Source organism: Trichosurus vulpecula, chromosome X (genome assembly GCF_011100635.1).
Source record: "Trichosurus vulpecula isolate mTriVul1 chromosome X, mTriVul1.pri, whole genome shotgun sequence".
In the NCBI taxonomy this organism is placed as follows: domain Eukaryota; kingdom Metazoa; phylum Chordata; class Mammalia; order Diprotodontia; family Phalangeridae; genus Trichosurus; species Trichosurus vulpecula.
This window is the reverse complement of record NC_050582.1, coordinates 26,027,665-26,055,236: the sequence shown is the minus strand read 5'-3', so window position 1 is coordinate 26,055,236 and position 27,572 is coordinate 26,027,665. Positions and strand designations below refer to the sequence as shown.

General features: G+C 49.3%; 1 protein-coding gene across 2 annotated transcripts in view; it reads left to right on the top strand.

Annotated features, from left to right (window-relative positions):
• Positions 1–27,572, top strand: part of SLC16A2 (solute carrier family 16 member 2) — a 106,546-nt gene that overhangs the window by 66,295 nt on the left and 12,679 nt on the right. For both annotated transcript variants that reach the window (XM_036739782.1, XM_036739784.1), the window contains 3 exons: positions 18,956–19,100; positions 23,091–23,538; positions 24,359–24,511. In XM_036739782.1, the coding sequence (XP_036595677.1) occupies positions 18,956–19,100; positions 23,091–23,538; positions 24,359–24,511 (746 nt within the window). The remainder of the gene's footprint in view (positions 1–18,955; positions 19,101–23,090; positions 23,539–24,358; positions 24,512–27,572) is intronic.

The following is a 27,572-nucleotide window of genomic DNA, read 5'->3' as shown; positions in this document are numbered from 1 at the left end:
AGGGTTAAGTGACCTGCCCAGGGTCACACAGCTAGTAAGTGTCTGAGGCTGGATTTGATTTCAGGTTTTCCTGACTCCAGACCCAGTGCTCTATCCACTGTGCCACCCAGCTGGCCTGGTTTCTAAATGGTTTCTGAGTAGAGAATAGCATAGTTAGAGCGATGCAGGAAGATTACAAAGGCAGGAGTATGGAGGATGTGTTGGAGAAAGCTAGACCTCTTGGTCCTAGCACAACCACAGCCCAGCCTTTTGGGGGACTAGATGTGGGTGTGCTCAGCTACACATGATCCTGTGTTCACCTCTTCCCTTCCCCAGGCTCCTGTACCCCAATGGAAGCCTATCTAGAGTGGATACACTGAGCTCAGGCCTAGTCCTGCCTTGTCCCTGAAGGGTTTGAGACCTGTCTGGGGCCATGCAGGACAGTCTGCTGTGGGGGGCCAGGTGCCAGGGGCTGCAGTGAATCCCTCCCTCTCTGTGTAATCATTAACCCTCAGGACGGAATGAGCCATTGTGGAATGGCCAGTCAGCAACCCTGAACTGCTGGGAGGAGGTATGTTTGTGAAGGGCCAGCGGGGCAAAAGTTCCTATCATGTGACTGCCTTGGTCAGGTTATGACCTGTCCTTGCCTGCCCTCCTGGGGACAATGACTAACCTACTGCAGGGCCCTTCTGTGGGGTGGTGGAGACAGAGTCAGACAGGATGGAGCTGCTGGTACAAGCCCCCATCAAACATGAGGGCCCCAGCCCAGCTGGGTTCACAAGAGACCACCCTTTCCCGTCCTGACCCTACCCCATAATGGACACCTGTCTTCGCCTTGATCCCTGACAGCCAACCCCAAGCTCCCTCTCCATGCCCTCTCCAATCCAGCCACACTGGCCTACTTAACTATTCCTGGCACAGGGTCCTCCATCTCCCATCTCCACACATTTGCACAGCCTGTCTCTCATGCCTGGAATGAGGCTGGTAAATATTTAACAACTGGTAAGTCAGTCACTTAACCTCAACCTCCCCATCTGTAAAATGGCGCTAATAATATCATGTACGTTTCAGGACTGATGTGAGGATCGACTGAGAGAAGAGCTGTAGAGCATGTAACACATAGTAAATGCTTTAGCAGTGTTAGCTGTTCTTATTCATGTGTGTGTCATGGTCGTTTCTGTAGTGGCTGGGATTGGGGAGAGGGCGGAGGAGGGAGTTGTTCATTTGGTCTATGTGACAAAATTGTGGTGTAGGAGAAGGAACACATCTGGGCCTCAGTTTATTCCTCTATAGAATGGGAGCTCCAGACTATTCTCCAGTTCTTTGATCTATAATCTAGGTTCTCTAGCTCTCTGTTATAGATTCTAAGGTTCCCTTGAGGTCTAAAAGTTTGTGTTCCAAGGTCCCTCCTAACCCTAAAATATGTTCTTAGACTCCATCCACTCATTCTATAGTCTAAGGTCCCTTCCAGCTCTGACATGATTTGTTCTGTGTTCTAGGTTTCTCTGAGGTCTAACATGCTATGTTCTAAGGCCTCTTTCATTATAACATTCTAACACCTGGGGAACACATGTAGCAGGTACACATATATAAGGTACATGCTTCAGGAATACATGTGGCCTGGGCTTACACTCATTGCCTGTGTGACCTTGGGCAAGTCTATTGATTTCTCTGGGCCTCAGTTTCCTCATCTGTAAAGTGAGGGAGTTGGATTAGTTGGCTTCTGAAGGCCCTTCCAGTTCCATATTTATGTGGACAGTATACATACATAGGATGGCATACACATAGAGAACATGTGTAACTGACGGGCATGTGTAACTGAGTTGGAATCCATTGCGCCAGATACCTATCTGATTTAGGGTTAGAAATTCCTAGCAACTCCCATTTAATTCCCTTATTGGAACCTTGTGTCCCCAAACCCATTTCTCCGATGCTTTAGAGTCAGCAAGGCTTCTTCTGGTGATGCCCTCACACTGTTTCCACCAAGCATTCTCCTTAGTAATCCTGGGCCCTCTTCTCTTCCCCTTCTATACTTATCTCACTTGGTGATCTCATCTCATCAGTCACCACAGGTTCGATCTCTATGCAAATGATTGCCAGATTTATACAACCAGGCCTAACCTCTTTCCTGAGCTCCAATCCCACATCACCAGCTGCCTTTTAGGCCATCTTGAACCGGATAGTCCACGGGCATCTCAAACTCAACATGCCCCAAACAGAACTCATGATCTTTCCTCTCAACCCTTCCATGTTCCCAATTTCTCTATAACTAGTGAGACTACACCATCCTCTCACTCACGCAAGCTCCAAATCTAGGTGTCATTCTCAATTCTTTACTCACATTCACCCCACATTTCCAAACTATTTCCACGTCCTATCATTCAGCTTTTGTAACTACTATCCTATATATGCACACACCTATGTAGATGTGTACATACATGTGCATGTGTGTACCCCCTTCTCTTCACTCATATAGCTGCCACCCTACCAGAGGCCCTCATCACCTCACACACAGTTTGTCACAATAGCTGCTGGTTAGCCTTCCTGCCTCAAGTCTCTCTACTACAGACCATCCTCCACTTAGCTGTGCAAGTGATTTTCCTAATGCTTACGTCTGAACATGTCACCATGACCCCCTAATTAATACCTCTGGGATCAAGTATAAAGTCCCTTGTTTGGTAAAGCCCTTCATAAGCTGACCTTTTCCAGTCTTTCTAGCTGCCTTATGCTTTGCTCCCTCCATGCCCTCTACAATCCAGCTACACTGGCCTACTTAACTATTCCTTGCATAGGACCCTACATCTCCCACCTCTATGCCTTTGCACAGGCTGTCTCTCATGTCTGGAATGCTCTCCCTCCTCACCTCCACCTCTTTGTTCCCCTGGCTTTCTTCAACACTCTGCCCAAGTTCCATCCTCTGCAGGAGACCCCAGTCTCCCCAATCCGGACCTTGTAGCTACAAATGCCTTCCCTTCAGAGACTGCCATCCATCTAACTGTAAATATCTCATATGGACTAAATTACTTTCATGTTCTTGCCCCAATTAGAAATAGAGCACCTTGAGGGCAGGGACTGTTTTTGCCTTTCTTTGTGTCCTTGCAGTGTCTTGTCCAGAGTAAATGCTTAACAAATGCTTAGTGATTGACTGGCCTTGAGTGGTGTGTAGTCAGTGCTGGGAAATGTTCCGTTGGTCTCGTGGTGATTGCTTGATGTTGCTCTTTGGGGCTGTGCATTTGTGGGGCTCTCTCTGCTTCCACCTTCTGGCTTCTGGCTTTACTGGGGAATCAACTGAGGTGTTACTTCCTCATCTCTCTTTTAGCATAGAACCTAGAAGCCTAAATTACACTTCTTTTACTGATACCTAGTATCAGACTAGGGAAAAAAGCTCAGCTGCTTTCTCCTTATAAAAAGAGGGAGATCTGCCAATTCCCAGAATCTTAGCTGTGGTTGTCTTTTTTCCCAAGAAGAAGAGCTTTCTCCTTCAAGGCCCAAGCTTTTTTGAAACTCTGAACAGTAGCCAGCCAGCTAAGTAGAGCCTGAAGGGATTTAATTTGTCTTTAAATCTACTGGGCCTGGAACTGAGTTAGAATCCATTGTGCCAGACATCTATCTGATTTAGGATTAGAAATTCCTAGTAACTCCCACTTAATTCCCTTATTGGAATCTTGTGCCCCCAAACCCATTTCAGGGCGATCTCTGCCAAAGAAACCCCACAAGAATTATGTGGGTCTGGGGCAGCTCAGTTTTTTCAGCTCTCTGAGATCCTTTTGTTTTCCAAAGCAAATGAGGGAGAGCAAGAACAAAATCACAGGTAGCTTTTTTTTTCCTCTCTCAATGGAGGGGAAGGAGGTGGAAGGGAGAGAAAATAAATACTTGTTATCTGAAAAAAAATTTGTAAATTAAAAAAAAATCTCAGATGGAGTCCTTCCTAAGCAATGCCTTATCTCCATCTACCTCAACCCTTTGTCCCCAGTTCCCACCTTTCTTCTGTATATGTTGCCTGCAGCAAGGCTTTGAGCCACCCTCCATTTGTAAGACAGACTTCCGGAAACAGGAAGCTGTATGATCTAGCTCATAAAACTTTGTAATGAGAACCAGGAAACCCGAGTCTCACTCCTGGCTGGGCCATCAACTTTGTTGTGTGATCTTGGATGTCACCTCTCTGGGCCTCAACTTCCTCATCTGTAACATGGGCATGGCCACTTTTGTTGAGAGAATGTAAGATAATAGACATGAAAATACTTGGGCTTCTTTGAAGAAGGATGCCAAGTGAATACAATCCTCCGTTCTGCTCTTTGTTGTATATGGAAACGTTCATGTTTGTTGATATTTAAGTCCATGATAAAAAGGATTTTTTTAAGGTGCTATATGAACCTAAGCCATCACCCGTCATGGCTATTGTAGCTGATATTTCCATAGGGCGTTTAGTTTACAAAATCTTTTCCTTCAACACCCCAGTGAGTTGGGCAGTGCAAAGATGATTGTCCCCACATTACTAACAGATGAGGAAATCGAGGGTCTGTGCGGAGAGGCGACTTGCCCGAGGCCACGCATGTGCTAAGGGGTGAAACTTGGGTCTTCTGACCACTAGTCACAACCACACTTTTGTCCTCTATAGAATGAGATGCACACACAGACTGGCCAAGCTGCCTACGATACCCCGCTGCCACCCCTCTGGGCCAGATTCGGCAAGTTTTGGCCCCTCTGACTATAATTAGCTAATTAATTGTAAGAAATGGGAGGAGGAGTTTTGTTTCCACAGAACTAAAAGTGTGCTTCCCTGCCCTCCCCCACCCCAGCTTTAGCAGAGACCAGGCCTCAAGTTCGGTCAGGTGAGAGGTCAGAGGCTTGTACGCATGTGCATACTTTTTGAGAAGGCAGTCTGGGGAATTAGAGAGGCCAAACCCACTTGAACCTGTTCAAGCTTATCTAGGGTCTGGTCTTAGTCAAGAATCCAGGCCTACTGATTTGCATAATTTGCATATGTTAAAAAGGGAAAGAAGGGGAAGTAAAAGAATATAGTTTAATCCTAAACTAAGACAAGGAAAATCTAATTAACTTCACTTTTGCTTCTGTATCCTTATTATCCTATTTATATAAACTATATAACCTAGGAAAACTATGTAAAAAAACAAAGATTGTAAACTAACCATGACTCTAGCAGGAGCAGAGGGAATGGTTGCCCCTGCTCCTGCAGCTGTATCAGTGTGAGTGTTCCCGCGAGCACTACACCCGCTCTCCCGGGGAGCGTAATAAAATGCCTTCCTCTGTCCACTCTGGTCCTGAATTCTTTGGGTGTGAATGGGCAAATCACATGGATTTTCCTAAGGTCAAGTGAAGGGAAGCAACAGGCAGCGGAAGCTCGCCAGGCTTACTCCTGGATCTTGTCTTGGGGTGCCCTGTGATCCCCACTGCGGTGTTAAGAGGGCTACCACTCTGGATTCCCTTGGGGAACCCTGTGGTCTGCACGGCCTTCTTAAGGGGACATCACATGGGACTTCCGGCCCTGTCTCGGGAGCCTTGTGATCTTACTGCCATCCTAAGGGGCCATCACTTGGGTCTTCCTTAGGGTCTGACCCCTAGGAGGCCCTGTGATCCCCACAGATTTAAGGGATGGCTACCACTTGGTCTTCCTCTGGGAGTCTGTACAGCCTTCCCTAGGGATTATCACAGGGTTCTTCTTCAGGACTTTGGCCCTGCCTAGGAAGTCCAGTGATCGCCAAAACCACGTTTCTCACATTAATCAATGAGGAACTCAGCCTGGGAGCTGACTTGATGGGCTCCCATGTGGCTGCAACATGTGGACTCCAAGCACCCTGGGAAGTATGTGAATCGCAGCTGCTCCCTGTCAGAGGCTGGCTGGTCTTGGGAGCCTGAAAGAAGACCTAAGGCATTGAACAATTTCCTCAACCTCTTTCTTCTACCATAGGCCCTTTATTATCCATGTCCAGAAATGGGCCCATGATAACAGACTTGAGAATTCTGCCTTCCATCGATCTTCATGTAGCCTGACGCTCAGGAATAGAAACTGCCCATGCAGCCAGTCAGTCAACAAGCAGTTACCAAGCACCACTAACATGCCAGGCACTGCCCGGTGACCAGCCCAAATTGCAGCCAAAGGGAGGGCCTTCCCGGGGTTTTTCATCTGTAAAATGAGGTGATTGGACCAGATCATCGAGGGGCCCTATGACTTTCTAGTTTGGGGCAGGACATAATTGTTGAAGCCCTTTAAAGAGGGCTAGTGATCAAAGCAGCTCTTCCTTGCTGCTTGAGGTGCCTTTGTCAAGCCTTGAACATGGCGAAGTTTGGGGGAAGGGATCTAGGCTTTTGTCTTTGTGTCGGCCTAGCTCTGTCTCTGTGGCGCTCCAGCAAGCCTGAGGCAGGTGATGAAATCTATGCCCATTGCCAGAGGACTTGCTCCAGGAAAAGCTGAGAACTGATGCCCTTGCAATTCTTTCTGTAGGTCATTGGGCTGCCCCAGGACTTGCCACAGTGAGCTCAGCTGCTCCCAAAGGTCTGGGGGGCCCATAGAGCTCAGGGATCTCCAGGGTGTGGAGTCCAGTGGCCTGCAGAGGGCAGAGGGTACACAATCTCTTCTGGAATCCTAGAATGGAAACTTAACACAACTAACTGGTTGTGACATTCCTCTGGTAACCCCCAAAACAGAGGGTAAGCCCAAGTCAAAACTTAAGAAAGAAAAGGAATAATGATGGCTGACATTTATTTGGTGCTCTAAGGTCTACAAAATGCTTTATGCGTAATTGTTTGTGAGGCAGATATTTGGGGTAATATTATTCCCGCTTTACAGCTAAGAAAACTGAGGCTCAGAGCAGTGGGAGAACAGGCTGAAGGCTCATTCTTGGACCCAGAATCATAGGATGACTTTAGACACTGTTTAGTCCACCCTCTTTGCTCTACAAGGGGATTCAGTGACTCACCCAAGGTCACACAACTAGTAAATGGCAAGGCTGGTTCTTGGGTCCTGAGAAGAAATCAATGAAAATTAGACAAGCAAACAAGCAAGAATTTGGGGAACAGCTTTCAAGAGGGATCCTAACATTCCAGGAGCTGGGGGAACCAGTGCCAAAGGAACACTGGATCAGCAGGCCAGATCTGGGTTTGAGTCCTGCCTTTGCTACTTGCAGGATCCAGGGCAAGCTATTGTTCTGATCTGAGCTTCATTTTCCTCTTCTGAAAGATGAAGTTAATCAAGCCTGTCCCAGCTATTTCCCATGGCTCTGGTAAGGAAAACCTCCAAGAGGCCTACAATGGGGAATTGGTTTTAGTTTTATTAGCAGGGCAAGTAAGAAGGAAGTGGAGGACCAGAGTGTTTGCAGCCGGACAGTTGCCCTCAGGCAGTCCCCGTTATTCCTTCGGGTTTGGGGTTTTGAAAGCTATTGTGGAAATGAAAGAAAGAAGTTAGGTAACCAATTGGAACGGGCCTGTATTCTGACTGAGAGCGTGGGAGGATGAACATGGGGACTCTGGGCCTGTCAAATGAAGGGCTTCTGGGAGGATCCCATGAGATGAGCAATGGGAGAGTGCTGGCAGTTCTTTGAAGAAGGGCTTGCTCCTAACCCAGCCCATGTCCTGAGCTCAGGGCTGAGGCAGGGTCACAATTCAGGTCACACTTCAGAGGCCTCAGTGGGGAGAAGCCTTAGGGGCTTGGCCGGGCAGTCCGAAGTTCTGCCGCTTACTAGCTGAGTGACCTTAGGAGAAGTCCCCTGTGCGCTCTGGGCTCTGGGCTGCTAGTTACAGAGAGGTCAATTTTCTGCTGTCCCAAAAAACCTCCTAATGAGGCTTGGCTCAGCAGAGGTCTTACAGCAGAGGCTAGATGCCAGCTCTTTGGGGAATAAATGTTGATTGGGCTGGATGGCCTGTGAAATCTCTTCTTGCTCTGGGATTCAAGGATCCCTTCGCCAATACAGATTATACCCCTCCTCATCCTATGTGATTCTTGCCCACGTCCCCAGAAATCCTCCATAGATCTCCCTCCTTGCCCCCCTCGCCAGCACATTCATCTCTCCTAAGGGCAGTGTTCCAGCCAGCCATCTATGGCCAATCATTCTTGCTATATGACCAATCCACCCCCCTGTCCAATCACACTTGTCCTTAAATACTTGCCATCTTCTTACCCCCAATTCATCATTGGTGATGGGCTCAGCCACCATACAGTTGGATGGAGTCAATCTAACGGTGCTGTTGATCTTTCAGGGGTTGTGGCATTCTCAGACTCATGACCACCCAGCAGGACTTGGGAGATCATTGGGGTTAGAAAGGTGAATCTCTGCATCAAGAAGCAGCCGCCCAAAAGGCCAAGAGCCTCATATAGTTTTCCCAAGACAATCCAACTCCCTCTCTTTCTCCTGTTGGGTTCAGGGCCTGGCCCACTGCCTGTTTGAAGTGTTTGTCCCCCATAGACGCAAAGGCCAGCTAACTCAATGGGCCCCCATTCAGCTTCCTTTCAAAGGGTCTGCCACTAATTCTATGGAGATTCCACTTGTAAGCAAGTGCATGCTCAGACACGTGTGTGCCCTGCTGGTCCTGGGCCAAAACTGTTTGGGAACCACTGGGCTCCACCTTCATCCATTTGATGTGGATAATGGAGTGGCCTCTTGTTGACTAATTACACATCTCATTGAGGAAGCTCAGGACAATTAGTACAGTACCTCCTGTGAGTAAGAAGCTCCCTACCACACACACGGATAGAGTTAATAATACAAGGAGGATATGGACTAGAGCTGGAAAGATCAGTTTTACAGATGGGACAACCGAGGACCAGAAATGGGAAGAGACTTGCCTGAGGTGGCAGAGGTGGTCACTGACTCAAAATCTAATGTTCTTTTTACAAGACTATGCTGCCTTTCAGGGTCCCCAAGAATTCCATGATAAGTGCCATGGAAGTGGTAGAGATAGTAAATGCTACTGTGGGATGGCGGGGAAGGGAGGCCTGAAAGCACAGGGATGGCTACTGTGACTTTGGGAGAGAGGTGACTGTGAAAGCATGGGATGCTTCTTCAGCAAAATGGAGTCCTGTAAGCGATCCTTAAGGTTCCTCCCAACTGCAAAGCACACAATCCTTTGATGCTATCAAGCTGCTGGTGTTGGATGTGGGAGTTTGGGGAGAGCAGACCAGGCCTGTCCATCCCCTCCCAAGGGGGAAGGAGGGGCCGCTCATCACACATATTACAGCAGCTGCTGTGTGTGGAGTGGGGGGAGGGGGGCAGGGGAGAGCTGAGGAGGCGGCTCTGTTGCCGTTTCTACCTCCCAGCCTGGCAGACAGCACCATTGCTGATGGCAGGCTGACGCTAGGAGAAATCGCCCCCGCTCCCACCCACTCGGCATTACCAAAGCCCATCTGTTGCTGCCATTTCCCAGCTGGCCCTGGTATGGGCCCAGGAATTGAGAGACTTCTTAAGGAAACTCTCCCTCTCCCACTCCCACCCTTCATAACTGGGGCTTAACAGGCAGGATCCAGAGAGGAGATCTGGTGGGCCACTGGCCTTGGACAGAGACGACTTCGAGATGGGGCTAAGCTCGTCCAGCTTGGGCCCAGAGGACAGAACCAGGAGCAAAGTTGGGGGGGGCAGCTGACTACAGAGAGGCAGATCTAAATTTGTTACAAGGAAGAACCCACCAACAATCACAGCTGTCCAAAAGTAAAATGGATGGGGGGGGCAGGAAGGTAGTGAGTTCCCTGTTACTAAAAGTATTCAAGCAGTGCCTGGATGACCATTTGGTTGGGATGCCTTGGAAGGGATTCTGTTCAGGCATGGGTTGGACTAGATGCTTCTGAGGCCCTTTTTATCTCTAAGGTTCTGTGACTTCTGCTCCAGTGTTCTGCGTGATATAGTGGAAAGAAAATTGGATTTGGAACTGGAAGTCTGGAGCTTTCCGGTGACTAGCTCTGTGGCCTCAGTTTCCACATCTATAAAATGGAGAGATTAATCTGTGCATTCATCCCTCACAAGATTTTTGCAGGGCTTTACAGATGTGATGGATAAATGGATGGATGGATGAAAAAGCATTTATTAAGTACCCACTATGTATAAAACACAGTGCTAAGTGCCAGGGATACAAACAGAAAAGAGGATACAATCCCCATTTTCCAGGAGCTCACACTCTGATGTGGAAGAGCCAACATTGTCATAAAGACCTATCTAACCGTCCCTGTCTACTTTGTTATCCCTGAGGGATTCACTGGTGTGGTTTGGCACTAAGCCTAATTTGGAGGGTGGCAGTTATAGATTGTAAGGTGCCAGGAGAGGTGGACAGAGTACTGGGAAAACGTCCTTCAAAAGTGCCTGTAGTTCTTGCCTTTAGACTCATTCTGGGAGACTGAAAAAGAGGCTGGAGTTGGCCTTCAGGGTCTGCTTCCCCAGGCCTCTCCTATAGGCCTAGCCCCTGGAGTCCCACTCAGGGGAAAGGGGCTTGCTGGGATTGTGAAAGAGGAGTCCAAAGGGGCCCCCTACCTCACAGTTTCTAGGGGCAGGCTAGGGAAGAGAGTCCCTTCCTCCCCATTCAAACCCATACCCATAGTTCGGCCCTCCTCACCTCTCATAACAAATGCGGCCTGCCTTTGTCTGTGTCGAAGGGACAGAATGACTGGGTTGAATAGAGAAGTAAAGTCTATTGCAGGACTTTACAAGGTATTAAAAAGTGGGAGCATGAGCTAAGACAAGGTTCTTAACCTTTTTATGTGTCATGGAGGTAGCTGGTGGTGCACTGGACAGTGCCCAGGGCCTGGCAACGGGAAGACCTTAGTTCAAATTTAGCTTCAGAAACTTACTAGCTGTGTGACCCTGGGCAAGTCACTTAATCTCGGTTTGCCTCAGTTTCCTCAACTGTAAAATGGGGATAATAACAGAGTGTACCTCAAGGCGTTGCTCGGAGGCTCAAATGAGATGATACTTATAAAAAGTGCTTAGCGAAGTGCCTGACACATAGTAGGTGCTATATAAAAATGCGGATTCTCTTCCCCACCCCACCGTGGACTCTTTTGACCATCTGAGTAAGCCCATGATCCCCTTCTCAGATTCACATTTATAAATGCATGAAACTCAATGCAGAGGATCGCAAAGAAAACCAGCTCTATTGAAATACGGTGATCAAAATATTCTTTTAATTCATAGCCCTGATCTAAGAGATTGATTTGCTCAGGGAACTGATTCTTGCTGGGAGAGGGCAGAGATGGGCAAGGGGATGTGGGAAGAAAAAGAAAGGAGGCAGGAGGGGAAGGAAGGAGAGAACAGGGCCCAGTGTAGTGAGAGATAGCAGTGTCCTCTGAGGAACCTGGGGGAATGTTACCTGAAGGAATCAGGAAGGACAGCTCAGGCCTGCCTCCCCCCACCCCCACCCAAAGTGCCCAGGCCCCAGACTCTGCCCCAACCCCTGCCTGTTCCTGGGCTGCTGAGGGAAGGGGCCACACAGGAGGGGGCCGGGCAGGACAGACCCCAGAAGCCTTGAATAGGATACAGGCACTGGAGCTAATCCACCTCGAGGTGGATAAAAGTCTTAACTCCTGCTTTCTGAGAATCTTGAAAACAATGAAAATACCATGGGAAATCTGGAGCCCTTTTCTTAAAGCTATTAGATTTTCTCTGTCTCCTTTCCTAGAAAAGAAAGATTTCGGGATAATTTTCTATTATGTAACCAGGAGGATAAAGCAAGGGGCCAGAGGGGTGTGGGAGGGAACCACAGTCCTTAGAGCCTTGGAATCCAAAGGTAATTAATGTCCCAGCTCCCCAAAACTTAGCCCTAATTAGCACAATGGGCACACTTCAGAGTCACTTTAAGGTTAACCAAAAGCATCATTCACTACCACCCTTAGGAATAGATGGGATAAGTCTTCTTAACCCATTTTGCAAAAGAAGAAACTGAGGCTCAGAGAAGTGAGATCGTTTGCGCAGGCTCACTTTTTCCTTTTGCCAGAGAAGGACCTAGACCTAGTCTGAGTGTTGCAGGCCGGGCTCTCCCATTTCCAGCAGCCACCCTATCATGAGAGGGGTAAGGTAGAGTCCCTAAATCTCCTCTTGGTGACCCTTTTCTCCCACTTCCAATCCTTATTTTGGCTCTCGCAAGTCTCTTCCTTCTGCCAGGGAGCAAGGCACTTGAGAAACTTTTTCCAACCAAGGGGTTGGCTTTGCCATTTTAAAAGAGAAGGCTGAGGAAGGCAATGATCAGTTCGCTGGAATTAATTTGTCAGCCTCTTTCCACGAGACATATTCACCTTCTCTCCACCTCCACCCTAATTCAGAGCCTTGTTACCTCTCCCTTGATCTATGGGAATAGCCTTCTAACTACTCTATTGGACTCCAGTCTCTCTCCTCTCCAATTCATCCTTCACACAGCTGCCCAAATATCATACAAATATATAAATGTAACAATGGTGCTCCTCTACTCAAAAACCTTCAGTGGCTCCCCATTGTCTCTAAGATATAATGCAAGCTTTTTAGGCAGGCATTTAAGGCCCTCTACAGTCTGGCCCCCAGCTGCCTTTCCAGCCCATTTAACTCTTACTCCCTTCAGCCAAATTGTCTCTTGGTCTCATTTAGGGATGACAGCCTGGAAATAGGACTAAAGCATTCTATCCTGGCTCTGCTGAATGACCTTGAACAAGTCACTGGAAATCTCTTTGTTCCTCCCAGGTCTGTTGGTTGGGGTGTGAGATTTAGTAGTAGGGGACAGAGCCTGGAGATAGGCTACGGCAGCTACAGAGAAAAATTGCAACTCTAGAGAATGGAGTTGTAGCATGGAAGTGTTACCCACCAGCACAGGAAATGGAATTATTATCCTGAAGTATTCAAAAGTTTTATCGCTTGGACAAGAAATTAGCTCTCTTTTGCTTGGCCCTAGAGGGCAATGGGTAGAAGCTACAGAAACAATCATTTAGTTCACGCAAGGGAATCTAATAGCTACAACAGTCCAAGAATAGAATGGGCTGCTTTGGGAGGTAATGAATTCCCTGTCCTTGGATGTATCCAGTTCGAGGCTAGATGAACATTGACACGGATTGGACTGGCTGCCTCGTAGGGCCCTTCCAACTCTGAAATTCTTTGTGCTTCTCTATTGTTTCTCCCTCACACCTACTTCAGAGAACTGGAAGGGCCTTGGAACAGAGAACGAGAACGTGGGAGCTGAAATGGAATCGAATGAAAGGCTTTGAAACATAGAAATCATCTCTTCCAACACTTCCATTATACAGATGAAGAAATTGAGGGCCAGAGAGGAAATGTTTAGCATAGTATCTGGCACATAGTAGGCTCTTAATAAATGTTTATTGACTGATTAGTGAAAATCCAAATAACCTCTCTTCCCAGCCCAGTGTTCTTTCCCCTACACTTATTTGATTTGCATTGATTCAATTTAACAATCTTTTACTAAAGCATTAGGTGAGGCAAAAGAAATGCAAAGACCAAAATGAAAGTCTCTGCCCTCAAGGGGCTTACTTGTGTATGTGTTAAACATATGGCAAACACAAAGCACATACAAAGTAATTTCAAGAGGGAGGACAGACTGGGACGGGCCTCCTGTAGGAAGTGGTGCCTGGGCTGAGCTCTGAAGGAAGTGAAGGCTTCTGTGAGGTGGACAGAAGATATTCCAGGTGGAGGGCTGGAAGAATCATTCAGAAGGTTTGGAAGCTGAGTGACAGGAAGAACGGTGGTGCCATCAGCAGTAATGGGCAAGTTTGGAGAAGGAATGGATTTGGGAGGAAAGATTATGATTTTCCTTTGGAACACATTGAATTCGATATGCCTAAAGGATGTCCAAGTGACGTGTGACATGTGGCTGGAGCTCAAGAGAGAGACTGGGCCTGGAGACAGATAGATAGATAGATAGATAGATAGAGAGAGAGAGAGAGAGAGAGATCTCAGTCATCTGCCTAGAGATAGTAATGGAACTCATGGAAACTGATGAGCTCACCAAGGAGAAAATGGAGAGAGGAGAGGAGGGCTGAGGGCAGAGCCTTGGGGAACATGTATACTTAACAAGCAGAAAGAAGAGAAGGGTCCAGCAAAGGAGACTGAGGAGCGAGTAGGAGTCAAACCAAGATGGAAGTCAGTTGAAGAGAGTATCTCAGTAGGAGAGGATGGTGGTAAACTGTGTCAAAAGCCTGGGAGAAGTCAAAAAGAATGAGATTGGAGAAAGACCATGGGATTTAGTCAAAAGATGCTTGATAACCTGGGAGAGAACACTCCTCCACACTGTTAGCCAGAGGAGGTTTGATTTCAACTGAGCTGTGAAAGGTGGCTGGGATGTAGATGAGCAGAAGAGGGAAAGGAAATGAACAAGACTCAGAGGCCAATCGTCCAGGATGTGCTAGGGGCTAATGAGGAAACTGACCTGGATGAAGCAGAGGGAATCATGAAAGACAAGGCAGTAGAACCAGATTGGAGGGGGAGGGGGGCAGAATCCTCAATGCCAGGCTAGGGATTTGGGACTTGAGCCTGTCTTCATGGGGAGTCATGGAAGTTTGATCAAAGAGGTCACCCATTGGGGGAGAATCAAAGCTCATGTGGTGGGGCCACTGTTGGTGACATGAGGAACTCACTGCCGCCTATTCCACTTTGGGATGACTCAATAGTCCCATGAGCCAAGAGAAAAGGAGACTCGACTCCAAGGTCTCTGTATGAAAGCCTGCTTGGCTCTGGGTCAGGACCCCTCCTCCTGGCACCCCAGGTTTGAACCTGGAGCCCAGCAGCTGCTGGTAGCATGAGTTTATGAAGAGCTGAGGATGGGGTGGAGGGGGAGGGAGCAGAGAGCCAGAGGAGGCAGGTCTGAGGCCTTTGGCTCTCTCCTACAGACCCTCAAAGCCCTCCCCCAACTCAGGAACACTCCATGCTCTGCCTTCCCAGACTCTTGCCAGATCCTCCCACAAGGCAGGAGGATTTCACAGATCTAGAATCCTGTCCAGCCCCTTCAACTGGGACTTGGGAAAAATCACTTAGCCTCCGGGCTTCATTCTCCTCCCTGGAAAAAGAAGGGTGTTGGCCACTAAGGGCTTTGCCTGCTGTAAAACTCTGGAAGATCATCTGGTCCAACACTTCAGGGGAGGAAACTGAGGCCCAGAGAGGGAAAGCGACTTTGCCCAGGGTCACACAACTAGGACGTGACAGAGGCAGGATTCAAACCCAGGTCCTAGGACTCCCCACTCATGAACTCTCCACTACACCCCACCTGCACTCCTCCCAGGTTCAGGGTCCCAAACTAAAAACTGGAGTCTTGGCCCTACGCTCCCGGCCCATACACGCGGGCCCCAGAGGCTTATGGGTGTTTGTCGCTCCTCTGGAGGGCCGCAGTCTGATTCCCTGCCCCCAAGGCGCTTCCGCCGGCGGTTTCGAGCTACCCTTCTACTATTTTCCGGCCACTTGGAGATGTCACGGCTGGCATCGTCCGCTCCACTGGTCAGCGCCTGAGAAGGGGGAGAGTGCTCGGTCGGAGGTCACCGGAGGCGGCGCCCTTTCTCCATCCCACCTCCACCCCTCGGGCCCCGCCAGGCCTCTGAGGGCGGGGAGGGGGCGACACCGCTGGAAACACAGTATCCACTTTGGGGCGGCAGCGCGGGGGCAGCCCCCTCCCCCGGCGCTGGGCACAGCTGTTTCGGATGGCTGCACTTGGTGCCTGACCGCTTAATCCTATTAGCTGTTCTTTCAGGACTGCGTGCACCTTGTCACTAAGCCTGGGCCTTCGGACAGCGCTCTCCGGCCCCCGGCCCGCCCCCACTGCCAGCTCTCCCTCCTTCCCTTCTTCCTTCTCTTGCCTCGGTCCTTCGCCCTCCTTCCACTTTCTCTTCCTCCCACTTTCCATTTTTCTCCCTCCATCCCCTTCCATTCTCTCCTTCTTCCCTCTTTCCCCTCTCATTCCTTTTTCCTCTCTCTCCCTCGCCCTCCCTCCTTCCGCCCCTTGTTCTCTGTTTGTCCCTCCCTCTCCTTGGCTTTTCTCCATTATTCCCTCCTGTGAGCCCGAGCACCGGGCCCCCACTTATGACAGGAATGCTTTTGAATGCATTGATTCCTGAAACCCTGTAATTAATTTGGAGTGGTCCTTTGGCGGCAGCCTAGCAGGGAGGTGGAGGAGGGAGTCTTATCTCTCCCCTCCCGGATCCCTGGGTTCTTTTCAGTGTCTCCCCTGAAAGTTCAAAGGCACTGGCTTTGGTCTGGGACAGAGGGAGAGGGAGAGGGAGGGAGGGAGGGAGAGAGAGAGAGAGAGACAGAGAGACAGAGACAGAGAGAGAGAGACAGAGACAGAGAGAGAGACAGAGAGAGAGAGAGACAGAGACAGAGACAGAGAGACAGAGACAGAGAGAGAGAGAGAGAGAGAGAGAGAGTGTGTGTGTGTGTGTGTGTGTGTGTGTGTGTGTGTGTGCTCGCGTTCGGAAGCTCATGCACTCACGGGTTAGCTCCAGCCAGGTTCCCCTTTCTTCCCCGACAACCCTCAGAGGACCTTGTTCCCAGGCCTACTGGGCCTATGAAGAAGGGTCTCTTCTGAAGTACTTGGATGAAAGGGCTGGCGAGTGTGCATGTGTGTATATATTTATAGCTCATCTTCAAGACCTGAGGGGGAGGGGAAAGGAGAGGAGGGGGGGAGAGGGGGAGGGGGAGAACTCCATAGGGCAGAACACTCATTCTCTAGGAATAAGGCCCTCACTCAGGAATCAGTTGATGGGGGAGGGGGGGGTCCAGGGTTGGAAGTAACCGAGAGTCATGGAATTTTGAACAAGAAGGAACCTTCAAGATCAGAATCTAGACTTCTCTTTTCATTTGACAGTGGAGGAAATAGAGGAACTGAGGTGCAGAGAAGGGAACCCATTTATTTGCTCTGGATCATAGTTATTAAGCAGCAGAGTGGGGTTCAAACCTGGCCTCTGTCTCTGAGTCCAATGACTTTTGCACTCTAACCAGCAAGAGAATTTTTTTAAAGGTGCTTTTCTACCCAATCAGACTTCCCATTGAAAATACATGTGTCATTTCAGAGCTAACTGTCAAGAAAAGCTTTGGAAATATGGGTCCTTCAGAGGTTCCCCATCATTTATTAAAGTATCATTTCTTATTCTTGGCATTCAAGGCCCTTCAAAATCTGGTTCTGCTCTCCCTAGCTCTTACTGTTCCCCTTCATGAATTAAGGTTCAAGCCAAGTTGGGACTCCATCTCCTGTCCTGGTTGTCACTTTACTCACATAGGTCCCCAGTGGGACTCATCCTACCCCCTGTCTATACCTGTTGAAGTTCTTCCTTCAAAATCCAACTCAGATGTCACCCCTTCCAAGAAGCCTTCTCTGATCCACCCTCTCTAGCTAAAAGGGATCTTTCCCTCAGAGTTTTCATACCTCTAGACCCCCACCATTATACTTCTGAGAGGAAGTATTGTTAAGTGGGGACTTGGGAGTCAAAAGGATTGAAGAAGAGAATTAATAAGGCTCCTTCCAGCAGCAATACTCTAGGATTCTGTGGTTTCGTGCTCTCTTGTCTCATTGTCCTTTGTGTCTGAGTTATTTGTGCCTTTCATACACTCAGCAAGCATAAGCACCTACTATGTGCCAGTAACTGTGCTAGTTGCAGAGAATACCAAGACCAAGTTCCTTTCCTTGGGGACCTTACATTCAGTTTATAGGGAAAAGGAGACACAGAAAACTAATCATAACGTAGAAAAAGTAGGTACAAAGCAATCTCTGGGGTTGAGACTCCACAGTAGGTGTCCTGTAGGGCTGCCAATCTGCTCTCCTCTGAATTTGGAGTGAATTATGGGAAACATTGAAAAAATACATATCAGGGGACCATTTTCCTGGGCTCCCTGATAATCATCGAATCGTAAACATAGATTGGAAAGATCCATAGAGATCATTTAGAAGATTGAGAGATCTTATCTCTTCTCCTAATGCCCTCTCATGTTTACAGACAAGGAAATTAAGAGCTTAAGAGAGGAAATGACTTACCTAAGACCACATGTTGAGAAAATATCAAAGATGAAACCCAAATATAGTGAACTTTACAGTCTGCCCATTCTTTCTCCCATCCAGCCTCTCCAGTGGCCTACCATACTTACTGGCAAGGTAGCCAGGCTTGGGCCAAGTGTACAGGGGGTAGCCGGGGAGCAGAGCCAAAGAAACTGGCCCTCACGGGGCTCCAGCATAACACTGGCCTTATTCACACCGGCAGCATGCGCTAACCATTGGGGAAACTAGCCCAAGCATGATCCTGGGGGGGCCACAAGGAGAAGCAGAGCTTTGAGGGACCAGGAAGTAATCCCACATGTCACTGTGTTTTGGTCACTTAAGCCAGGCCTCACAACTTAGAGGAGATCGATCCCACTCAGGTAACAGACACTGAGTAGAGTTTCTTGTTGCTGCTGCTGCTAACTTGGAACGAATTCAGAGGAAAGTGGGAAGATAATTATAGGGCTGGCAATTAACCGAGGAGGAAAAGTTAAAGGAGCTAAGATTATGTAGCCTGGAGAAGAGAGCAGAGGTGCGAGCTGCTAACGGTCTGGGGAGAAGACGATTCTGAGCTGGAGGGAGCCAAGCCTCTCGTTTTTATGGTTCCTTCATCTTTCCTGGCCTCAGTTTCATCGCTGATGAATGTCAATGATTTCTCAGGTTCCTTCCATTTCCAAATCCCATGACCCCATGACTTTCCCACAGTTTCAAAACAAAGCATTGGAGCAAGAGTTCAGACTGTAGGTCTTCATTGTCCTGTAGTGCCCTTCCCAATGCCTCACTTCTCCTTCTCCTGGATGGAATGGTCTGGGTTCTCAGTCACTGGCAGCTGGAGCACCAGGGCCCCAGTCCCAGCCCTGACACTGAGTCACTATGTGGCCTCGGGTAGACCTCTCTAGGCTTCTGGCATCCTCCTTTGTAGGAAGGCTGGGGCAGGGGGAGGGAGTGGCCTGGATGACATGGAAGACGTTTTCAGAATTGTAGCTGATCAGCCGGCACCCGGCCAATCCAGGGGGTCCTCACTGTCCTTGGTGTCTCTGTGCAGCATGGGTTGGAGCCCTCGCTATGGGAATGATCTTCTTGTGTTCCCCTATCGTGAGCATCTTCACTGACCGGATGGGCTGCAGAATCCCAGCGACAGCGGGGGCGGCCATCGCCTTCATCGGCCTCCTCACCAGTTCCTTCACCAGGTAAGACCATGGTTGCCCAAGCCCAGTCCCTGTCCCTTCCCTTCCCCTTCCCCATCCCCTCCCTGGCCATAGCTGGGAGTCAGGGTGGCTTTGGCTGAAGTTGGAGTGCCCATCTTCCCTGTCCTTGCTTTGTCCATGAACCCTGACCTTTATATAGCACTCAGATAATCTGCTTCTCTGGTGCTTAATTTAAGGCTTATTAAAAAGTGGTCCTGTGAGGTGGTGAGTACATGTACTATCATTCTCATTTTACAGATTAGAAAACTGAGGCTCAGAGAGGTTAAATCTAACCTCTAGCACTCTTTGTACCATCCAACGCCATGGTGACACTCAAAGCCCATACTGAGGGCTAAGAAGAGAGAAAGGCGACCTCCTTCTCTGATAGAGAGAACAGGATACACAGGACTAAAGTCTGACAGCCATTCTCGTGCCCAACCCAAGGTGGCACCTCCCCTTTCCTGCCATCATGGGTATTACCGAGAGTGCCCAAGCAGTCAGGTGGTGGTAGACAGGAAGCAGACACACAGGATCATGGGAGTTCAGGTCCAGAAAGAGGCCTTTGTCTAATCCAGGGCTTCTTCATCTTTTGTAAATGGACCCTTTGGGTAGTTTAGTGATGCCAATGGACTCCCTTCTCAGAGATGGTTTTAAATGCATAAAATAAATTCCGTTGGGTTACAAAGGAAGATGATTGCATTGAAATGTAGATATTGACATTTCTAGATCAAGGACTCCCAATTCTCGTCCAAATCCCTTACTTTTCACATGAGAAAACCGAGGGCCAGCTGGTTAAGGCCACTTGTCCAGCCAGGCCCAAGCAAGGCTGGAATTTAGACTCTCTCTACTGGGCCACACTGCCTCCCCTGGGACATCATTCCCAGTCATCACAAAGCTCCTATGAGACAGGGAGTCAGGAGACAGTTCCTAGAGGAAACGGAGGCTCACAAGCAAGCAGCCCAGGATCACACAGGCAGGAAGTGCCAGAGCCACCATTGGAGCCGGTTCTCAAGGGCAGGTCAGCCCTAGGAAGAGGTGAACTCCCCGCAAGGCTCTTGTTTCCCTGGCTCCCCGTCAGGCATCTCCAGGCCGCCCACAGGCTGGATTCTGTGAGTACAGGTAGAGCCAGATGTTTTCAGCAAGAGAGAGGAAGGCATGGGAATATTTAGCAGTATCCCCCGCTGGGATCAGGCCACAGAACCCATCTGCCCCACTCCCACAGAAGCACTGAATCAATGCTGAACAAGAAGCCAGGCAAGGAGGAAGGCCTTTCAACTGTTCAAAAGCTCTCTTTGGCTGGAAGTTTTTCCTTAAAACCAGCCTCTGGGACCTATACCCACTGCTCTTAATTCAGCCCCCTGGGACCAGGAAAAACGAGGAAATCTAATTTCTTCCTTTTTATGGCAGCCCATCACCACCCTGGTTTGTCCTCCTCCTAGAGGAGCAATGACCCACCTCCACCCCAAGCCACCCCCAAGCAGTCTGGATCAGTCCCCCATTAGACAGAGGTGCCTCCTAGCTCACAAAACCCTCCCTCTCCAGCAGGTATGAGTAAGAGAGAAGTCAAGTCAGCAAGTCTATCCTCAGGTTGGGCAAGGGTTGTTGGGGGCATTCCTTGTGTGGTGCATCACTCTCCATTGATCTGGGAAGATGTGAGAGTCAGCCTGCCTGGAGATGGAGGGGATGGTGGTGGTGATACACAAGAAAGGTGGACAGAGCTGAATACCCAAGGATCTTTGGAAGAGGTCATTACAACCAGAAGGGACCAAGGAGATCACATAATCCAAACCCCTAAGTTTTCAGAGGAGAAAATTGAGGCCCAGATTGGGGAGGGGACTTGTCCAAGGTCACACAGGAAGGAAGCAGCAGGCAAACTTTGAACTCAGATCTCTAGACTCCAAATCTCAGTGTTTTTGCCACCCTACCATACTTTCTTCTCTCCATCCCAACCAATCCCTTTCCAGATTTGGTACTTGTAGTCTGAAGAATAGTCATTGCTTCTTTAAAAAAAAAATTTATTTTATGGTTCTGGGTCCTCTAAGGGTGAGCCAACTTTATGAGTCTAACATTTCCGGCCACCCACCCGAGCTCCCACCCAACATGCCAGCAAAACTGGATTCAGTCAGCGAAAAGGCTTTGGCACCATCCCATCAGATTGGGACAGAAAAAAAGGGAAAAACCCCTGTTGTGCCTGCCCTGGGGACGGGGCGGCAAGACCTTTGTAGCATCCGGCCTCATATGCCCCTCATGGAATTTCATGCCTGGGGCATCAGCAGGATGGAGGAGGGGCCTCAGCACCAAGATGTTTTGTAAGACTGAGCAAAGTGTAAACAAATTAGGCACATAAGGATCGCATTTCCCTTCCAGCCCACATGGGTCCAATAATGGGGGTGGGGGATGGTGGCAGGGACTGTTTTCTTCTTGCTGCCCCCTGCAAGAACTTGGACTTAGAGGTGTCTTGCTGCTAAGCCTCCATGACTTGGCTGTTCCTGTGAACATATGCATCATCAGAGCCAGAAATCATGGGCTGTCCGAGCTGACTGGGTCCTCAGAGGCCATGTAATACAACTCCCTCACTTTACGGGCAATAGCTAGCAGAGTGGGATTTGAACCCTGGTCCTCTGTGTCCAAACCCAGCGTTCTTTCCATTACACCAATGGCCAGGTTATTTGGCTTCACTTCCCATGGAAAAGTGGTTTCAGCTGATGGCAGGAGGCCCGAGCCCATCCCTCCTGCTGTATCGCTAAGGATTTTGAGTCATTTCAGATGGCAGGGAAGTGGGATGAATGGTGGAGGGAAGTGTGAACAGTTCTCCGAGTCAGGGTGAACTTGGGGCTCTTCTCATCGAGGTTGGCCAACCTCTAAGTCTGCCAAATGGTGACCGGGAAGGCATCTTGTCTCTCAGGACTGGGGCTGCTGGCAGGTATGTTCTGGATACTCTCCTCCATCACAGTCACTGCTCAGGGGCCCCAAGCTTCTCCTCAGTGGACTCACAAAACAAAGTGAGCCCCAGAGTTCTGGGCTTTGAAGTTGGTAACTTGGCAAACAGCCAAGTGGCATGCCCACTCTGGCAGTGTCCGCTGGACCCAATGGCATTTGGCTTTATCTTATTCTCACACTTTGCCTGCATTAACAGTCTTGTCCTGGGAATGCTTGGAGATGCAGTGCCATGGTGATGGTTGCCATGGAAACACTAGCAACTAGTTCCTCTTCCCTCTCTGCAACACTTGCCCTAAGGTCCTTTCCACTCCAATCCTCAGGGGTGGAGGCTAAATTTTCAACAGTGGGCATATGAGAAGGGTTGCTCAGTCTTCCCTAGGTGGCCTGATGCTCACCAGTGACCCCAGCCCTGTGACAGACAGTACACTGTAGTGGCTAGAGCACTGGACTTGGAGTAAGGAAGACCTATCTGGATTCAAATCCCACCTCAAACATTAGCTGCAGGACTTTGAACTAGTCACTTAACCTCCTGGGGCCTCAGTTTTCTCCTCGGTAAAATGGGACTGAACTCAATGACCTCTTCTAGCTCTACGTCTATGATCCCTGTTCTTTAATTCTTGGCAGTTAGAAGATGTCTCACCTGTTGTACCTTCAATAATGATTATCTTTCCAGCTACCCTCAGGACCACCCCTTAGCCCTTCCCCAGGGTGATACTTTTCCAAGATTGTTGGACCTATGACCTTGCCTGCTCAGTGTGTGATCTCATTTTTAAGGAGGGCACATAGCTAGGTAATAGCAGAGCTGAGATTCCAATCAGGGCCTCCGAGCCTGAAACTGAAGGCTCTCCCCACTACCATCAGGCCCTCCTTGCCCTCTCCGTGCTAAGCAGAGTGGGGGCAGCCAGTGGCCCCTTGGATTCTTGGTGGGGAAAGAGGAAAAAGGAGAGGGGGAGGGACAGAGGGCAGAAAGGGAGGAGCAAAGGAAGCCAGCCTATTGCCCAAGAGCTGGAGAAGCCCAGGATGCTGAGGGTGGCCCATCTCTTTCTTCCCCAGCTCCCTGGAGGCCCGCTTCTTCACCTACGGCATCCTGTTTGGCTGTGGGAGTTCCTTCGCTTTCCAGCCTTCTCTGGTCATCCTGGGCCACTACTTCCAGCGGCGCCTGGGCCTGGCAAATGGGGTGGTAGCTGCCGCCAGCAGCCTCTTCTCCATGTCCTTCCCTTTCCTGATGAAGATGCTGGGGGAAAAGATCAAGCTGGCACACACCTTCCGGGTGCTCAGCATCTTCGTGCTAATTCTCATGTTCCTCTCACTGACCTACCGGCCCCTCCTGCCCACAACCCACAGCTCCAGGGCCAAGATGGGCCGGAGCCTCCGGCAGCAGTGTCTAGGCCACTTGACCAACTACTGTAACATGAGGGTCTTCTATCACAGGACCTATCGCATCTGGGCATTTGGCATCGCCACTGCCGCTCTGGGCTATTTCATCCCCTACGTGCACTTGGTGAGCTGTCTCCCTCTAGCTCATGCAGCATGCAGGCTGGCAGAGCAAGGGCGCTGTCCCAGGTCGGGCCAAAGGGAAGAAGTCAGGGCTGGGGTCAGGGTGGGAGGGACAAATGGAGATTTAGGAAAGGACAGGCTTGCTGGCTGCTGGGATTTCGAAGGCTGTCAAGGAGAAGGGGGAGACGTGTCCTACCGGACCAGAGAGGGCGGAGCTAGAGGTACCAGGTACTGTACAATCAGCTGGCCCACAGTGGAAGGGGCTGCCTTTAGAAGTTGGGAGGTCCTTTCCTTCACTAGCTGTCTGCAGGGGGAGGCTGGATGCATTTGAGGGCCATCCTGCTCAGGTACAAGTTGACCCAGATGGTATCTGAGGTCACTATCAGTTCTGAGATTTATGAGAGAAAGGAGTCAGGGCTGAGGCTGAAGGATCCCAGGGGAAAAGAGTGGAGGAGACTGGAAGGAATACCTTTCCTAGAGTATCCCCACCTTCAGCAGCGCTCCTGGTTCCCTTCTCCTCTTCATGCCTTATAACGGACCCAAGGGCCAACTCCTCCAAGTGCATCCAAAAAACCAGAGGTGGGCGGTGGGATGGGAGGATGGGGCTGACAGAATGGACTCCCACTTTGGAAGCTTTCCTGTAATAAGGGCATTTCTCCTAAAGAATCCATGAGCCTGGGGAACTTGGTGCCAGGCCGTAAGTGTGCCAGGAATGAGGATGCTCTCCCTGGAAAGCTAGGTGGGAGGCATGCCAATCAGTTCACCATGGCTTCATCTGGTTTCTTTCCTCCTCTCGGGGCTTGGGGCTGGGGTGTGCATTTCAGATGAAGTATGTGGATAAGCAGTTCACTGGGGAGAAGAAGATCAAGGACACCTGGGTCCTCTTGGTGTGTATCGGAGCCACCTCAGGCATTGGACGCTTGGTGTCTGGCCGGATCAGTGACTCCATTCCAGGCCTAAAGAAGATCTACCTACAGGTGCTCGGTTGACCTTGCCCAGCAAGGATTGGGGCAGGCTGGGAGGAGTGGGGCCAGGGAGGGGAGAGGAGCCCACTCTGAGGACCCCCACCTCGTTCTGTGGGCTCTCTATGGAGATTCCTAAACACTCCAAGGAGAAACCATGTTGCTAAGCAGTTAGAGCTCCCCCCTCAGCCAAACTGCAAGAGGTTCTGGGCCCTGCTGCTGATTCACCACGGAATCTTGGGCAATGGACCCGGCCCCTGGAGGCCTCAGGTGTCCCAGCTATTCAGTGGAGACAATGATTGCTATCTCTCCCTACCTCCCAGGGAGAGTGTAAAAATGAAATAAGCCTCTATGAGCTCTTCCAAAGAAAGTTATTGCTAATAATTCCTATCATCAGCCTCCCCATCTGGGAGGCTAAAGGCACAGGGATCAGGGTTGGCTTGACTCCCCAGTGATCACGGAGCCTAGGTTGGGGGCAGGAGGACCTAAGTTCATATCCCAGCTCAGACACTTTCTATCCATGTGACTGTGGGCAAGTCACATTCCCTCAAAGAGCCTCAGTTTCTTCATTTGTAAAATAGGAGTAAGATCTCTGTAGTACTTAACTAACAGGATTTGGTGGAGGTTCAAATAATAAAATGTATGTGAAACTTCGTAAATCTTAAAGTGCTAGATGAAAGTCAAACAAAATTGTTATTATTAGAACTGAAAATGTCAGGGCTGGGGAACAGTCCTTAGAACACGGAATATCAGAGGCGAGAGGAACCTTTGAACAGAGAATTTAAGAATGGCAAGGGTTTTAGTATTGGGAAAGTCAGGCTGAACAGGCAATGTCAGGGCCAGGAGGGCCCTTAAAACATGAAATGTCAGAGCTCAGAGGGGCCTTAGAACATGGAAAGTCAGGGCTAGGAGGAACCTTGGAGATGGAATGTCAGAGCTAGAACCTTAGAATGTCAGAGAGGAGTCCTAAAACATGGAGTATTGGGGTGAACAGGGGCCTCAGAAGAAAGAACATTGAATGTCAGTGCTGACAGGACCCTCATGTGCCTGTTGGTCTGGACTGAGCAGTGCAGCCAATTTGCAATCATTCCTTCCCATTGGCCCTCAGTCCCAAGTTATTGGCTATGCGTTGAGGTCCTTCCCATCCCTAGAGTTTGGCTCTCTGGGTGTAGATGCCAGAGGCCCAGACCTCCAACCCTGTCTCCTGGTAACTTGCTTGGTCTGAGCAGTTTGGCACCAGCATCCCTGAGAGCTATATCAGGGTTGTTGAGGGGTCTCCAGAAAAAAGATGTGGTTCACCAGTCTCTTCCGGGGACACCTGAATGGAATTCAGGGCTGAGATAGCCCTGGGCTGGGAGGGATAGAGAGGGACCTATGGGGGAACTGACCTATTCCCAACAGCCTGTGGAGGTAGTAGCCCCTCCTTGCAGCCTAGCACCTGCTCCCCACTGGACTCCCAAGACTTGCCTAACACCACCCCCTAAAAGACAGCATGTTGGAATAGAAAGAGCCCTTGGATTCTGAGGCAACAGACCTCAGTTTGAAATTCACTCTGCTTCTAACTCTCTGTGTGACCCTGGGCAAGTCACTTTTCCTCTCTGGGCATCAGTTTCCTCCTCTGTAAATGGAACTCAGAAATCTTCTCACGGGTTATTCTGAGAAACAACCCAGAGAATAGATACATTTTATGTAAATGGAAGCTTGCCTGGACTTAACTTGGAGAAATAGTCCCTTATAACAAGAGAGCTCCCTGTGAGGTCACATCTATCACAGAATACAATGGAATCCATCTGCTTCTCTTTAGATTCTCATAATACCCTCCCTTGAGGATGGCAAGACAATGATTGTTGTCAACATATCATCACTATTACACTATTAACTCCCACCCCCATTGTGCTAGAAAGGAAACCAAATTACAAAGAGGAAAGTGCCTTGCCCAATATATTAATAAATAGCTCATTTTTACAAAGCTTTAAAGCACTTTCATCACATGACCCCGTGTGCTAATTCAAGCATTACTGTCCCATCTTATGATGATTATTATGATATTGACATAATTGCTAGAATTAGATGATATGATTATAATACGTATGATATTCGAACGTAATAATATTAGAGAGGCAGTGTGCTGTAGAGGCTAGTGGTTCCTCCCTCCTTGGAGCCAGGAAGACAAGCTCAAGCCCTGCCCCTGGCTGATCCTAGCCCTGGCATCCTGGGACGTCATAGATCACTTAACTTCTCGGTACAGGCATTCCAAGGGATTCTTCACCTTTCTGTGTCCTGGGCCCCTTTGGCAGTCGGGGAAGGCCTATGGACTCCTTCTCAGAATTATGTTTTTAAATGTGTAAAATAAAATATACAAGGTTATAAAAGAAATCAAATATAGTAAGATAGTTATGAAATTTTTGAAAGTTCACGGACCTCAAATTAAGAACCTTTGGGTCTGAGACTATCATTTGCAAAATAGTTGCAAAACTGCACTGGTGGAGGGACTCTTCATACTGGAAGTTCCACTTAACTGATGAAATCCTAGCTATGCCCCACCCCCAATAAAACAAAACAACCAAGCAATTCCTATAGTGCCTATAGGTTAGCAAATGTTTGCCTCATAGTAATTGTGGGAGATAGGGTGTTCTCATCTTACATATAAGGAAACTGAGGCCCAGAGAAGGACAGTTACTTGCCAGCAGTCACCCAGCCAGTGGGTGACAGAGCCACAGTCTCCCCATCAGCTGGGCTGCTCATGAGATCAGGCTGCCAGCACGTGCCCGATCCCGCCCCCCTTTCTTCCAAGGGAGGCCCCTGCAGCGGGTGGGGGTTGGGAAGTGCTCCGTTCTTTGGTGTTGGGGGGGGCCCACTGGGGATGCCCAGCCTGGGGCCAGCCCTGGACCACATGTGCCCCGCCTGGGAGGATCCTCAGGGTCGGCTGGAGCTGAGGTCTCAGTCTGTTCCAAGAGGGATGTTTCATCTCGGAACCTTGGCAAGGCCTCCCGGAGGATGTTAAGAGGCAGCCAAACACAATGGGCCAGTAATTACACTCTTTAAAGTCAGTTAATGAGGCCTTTTGTGTTATATA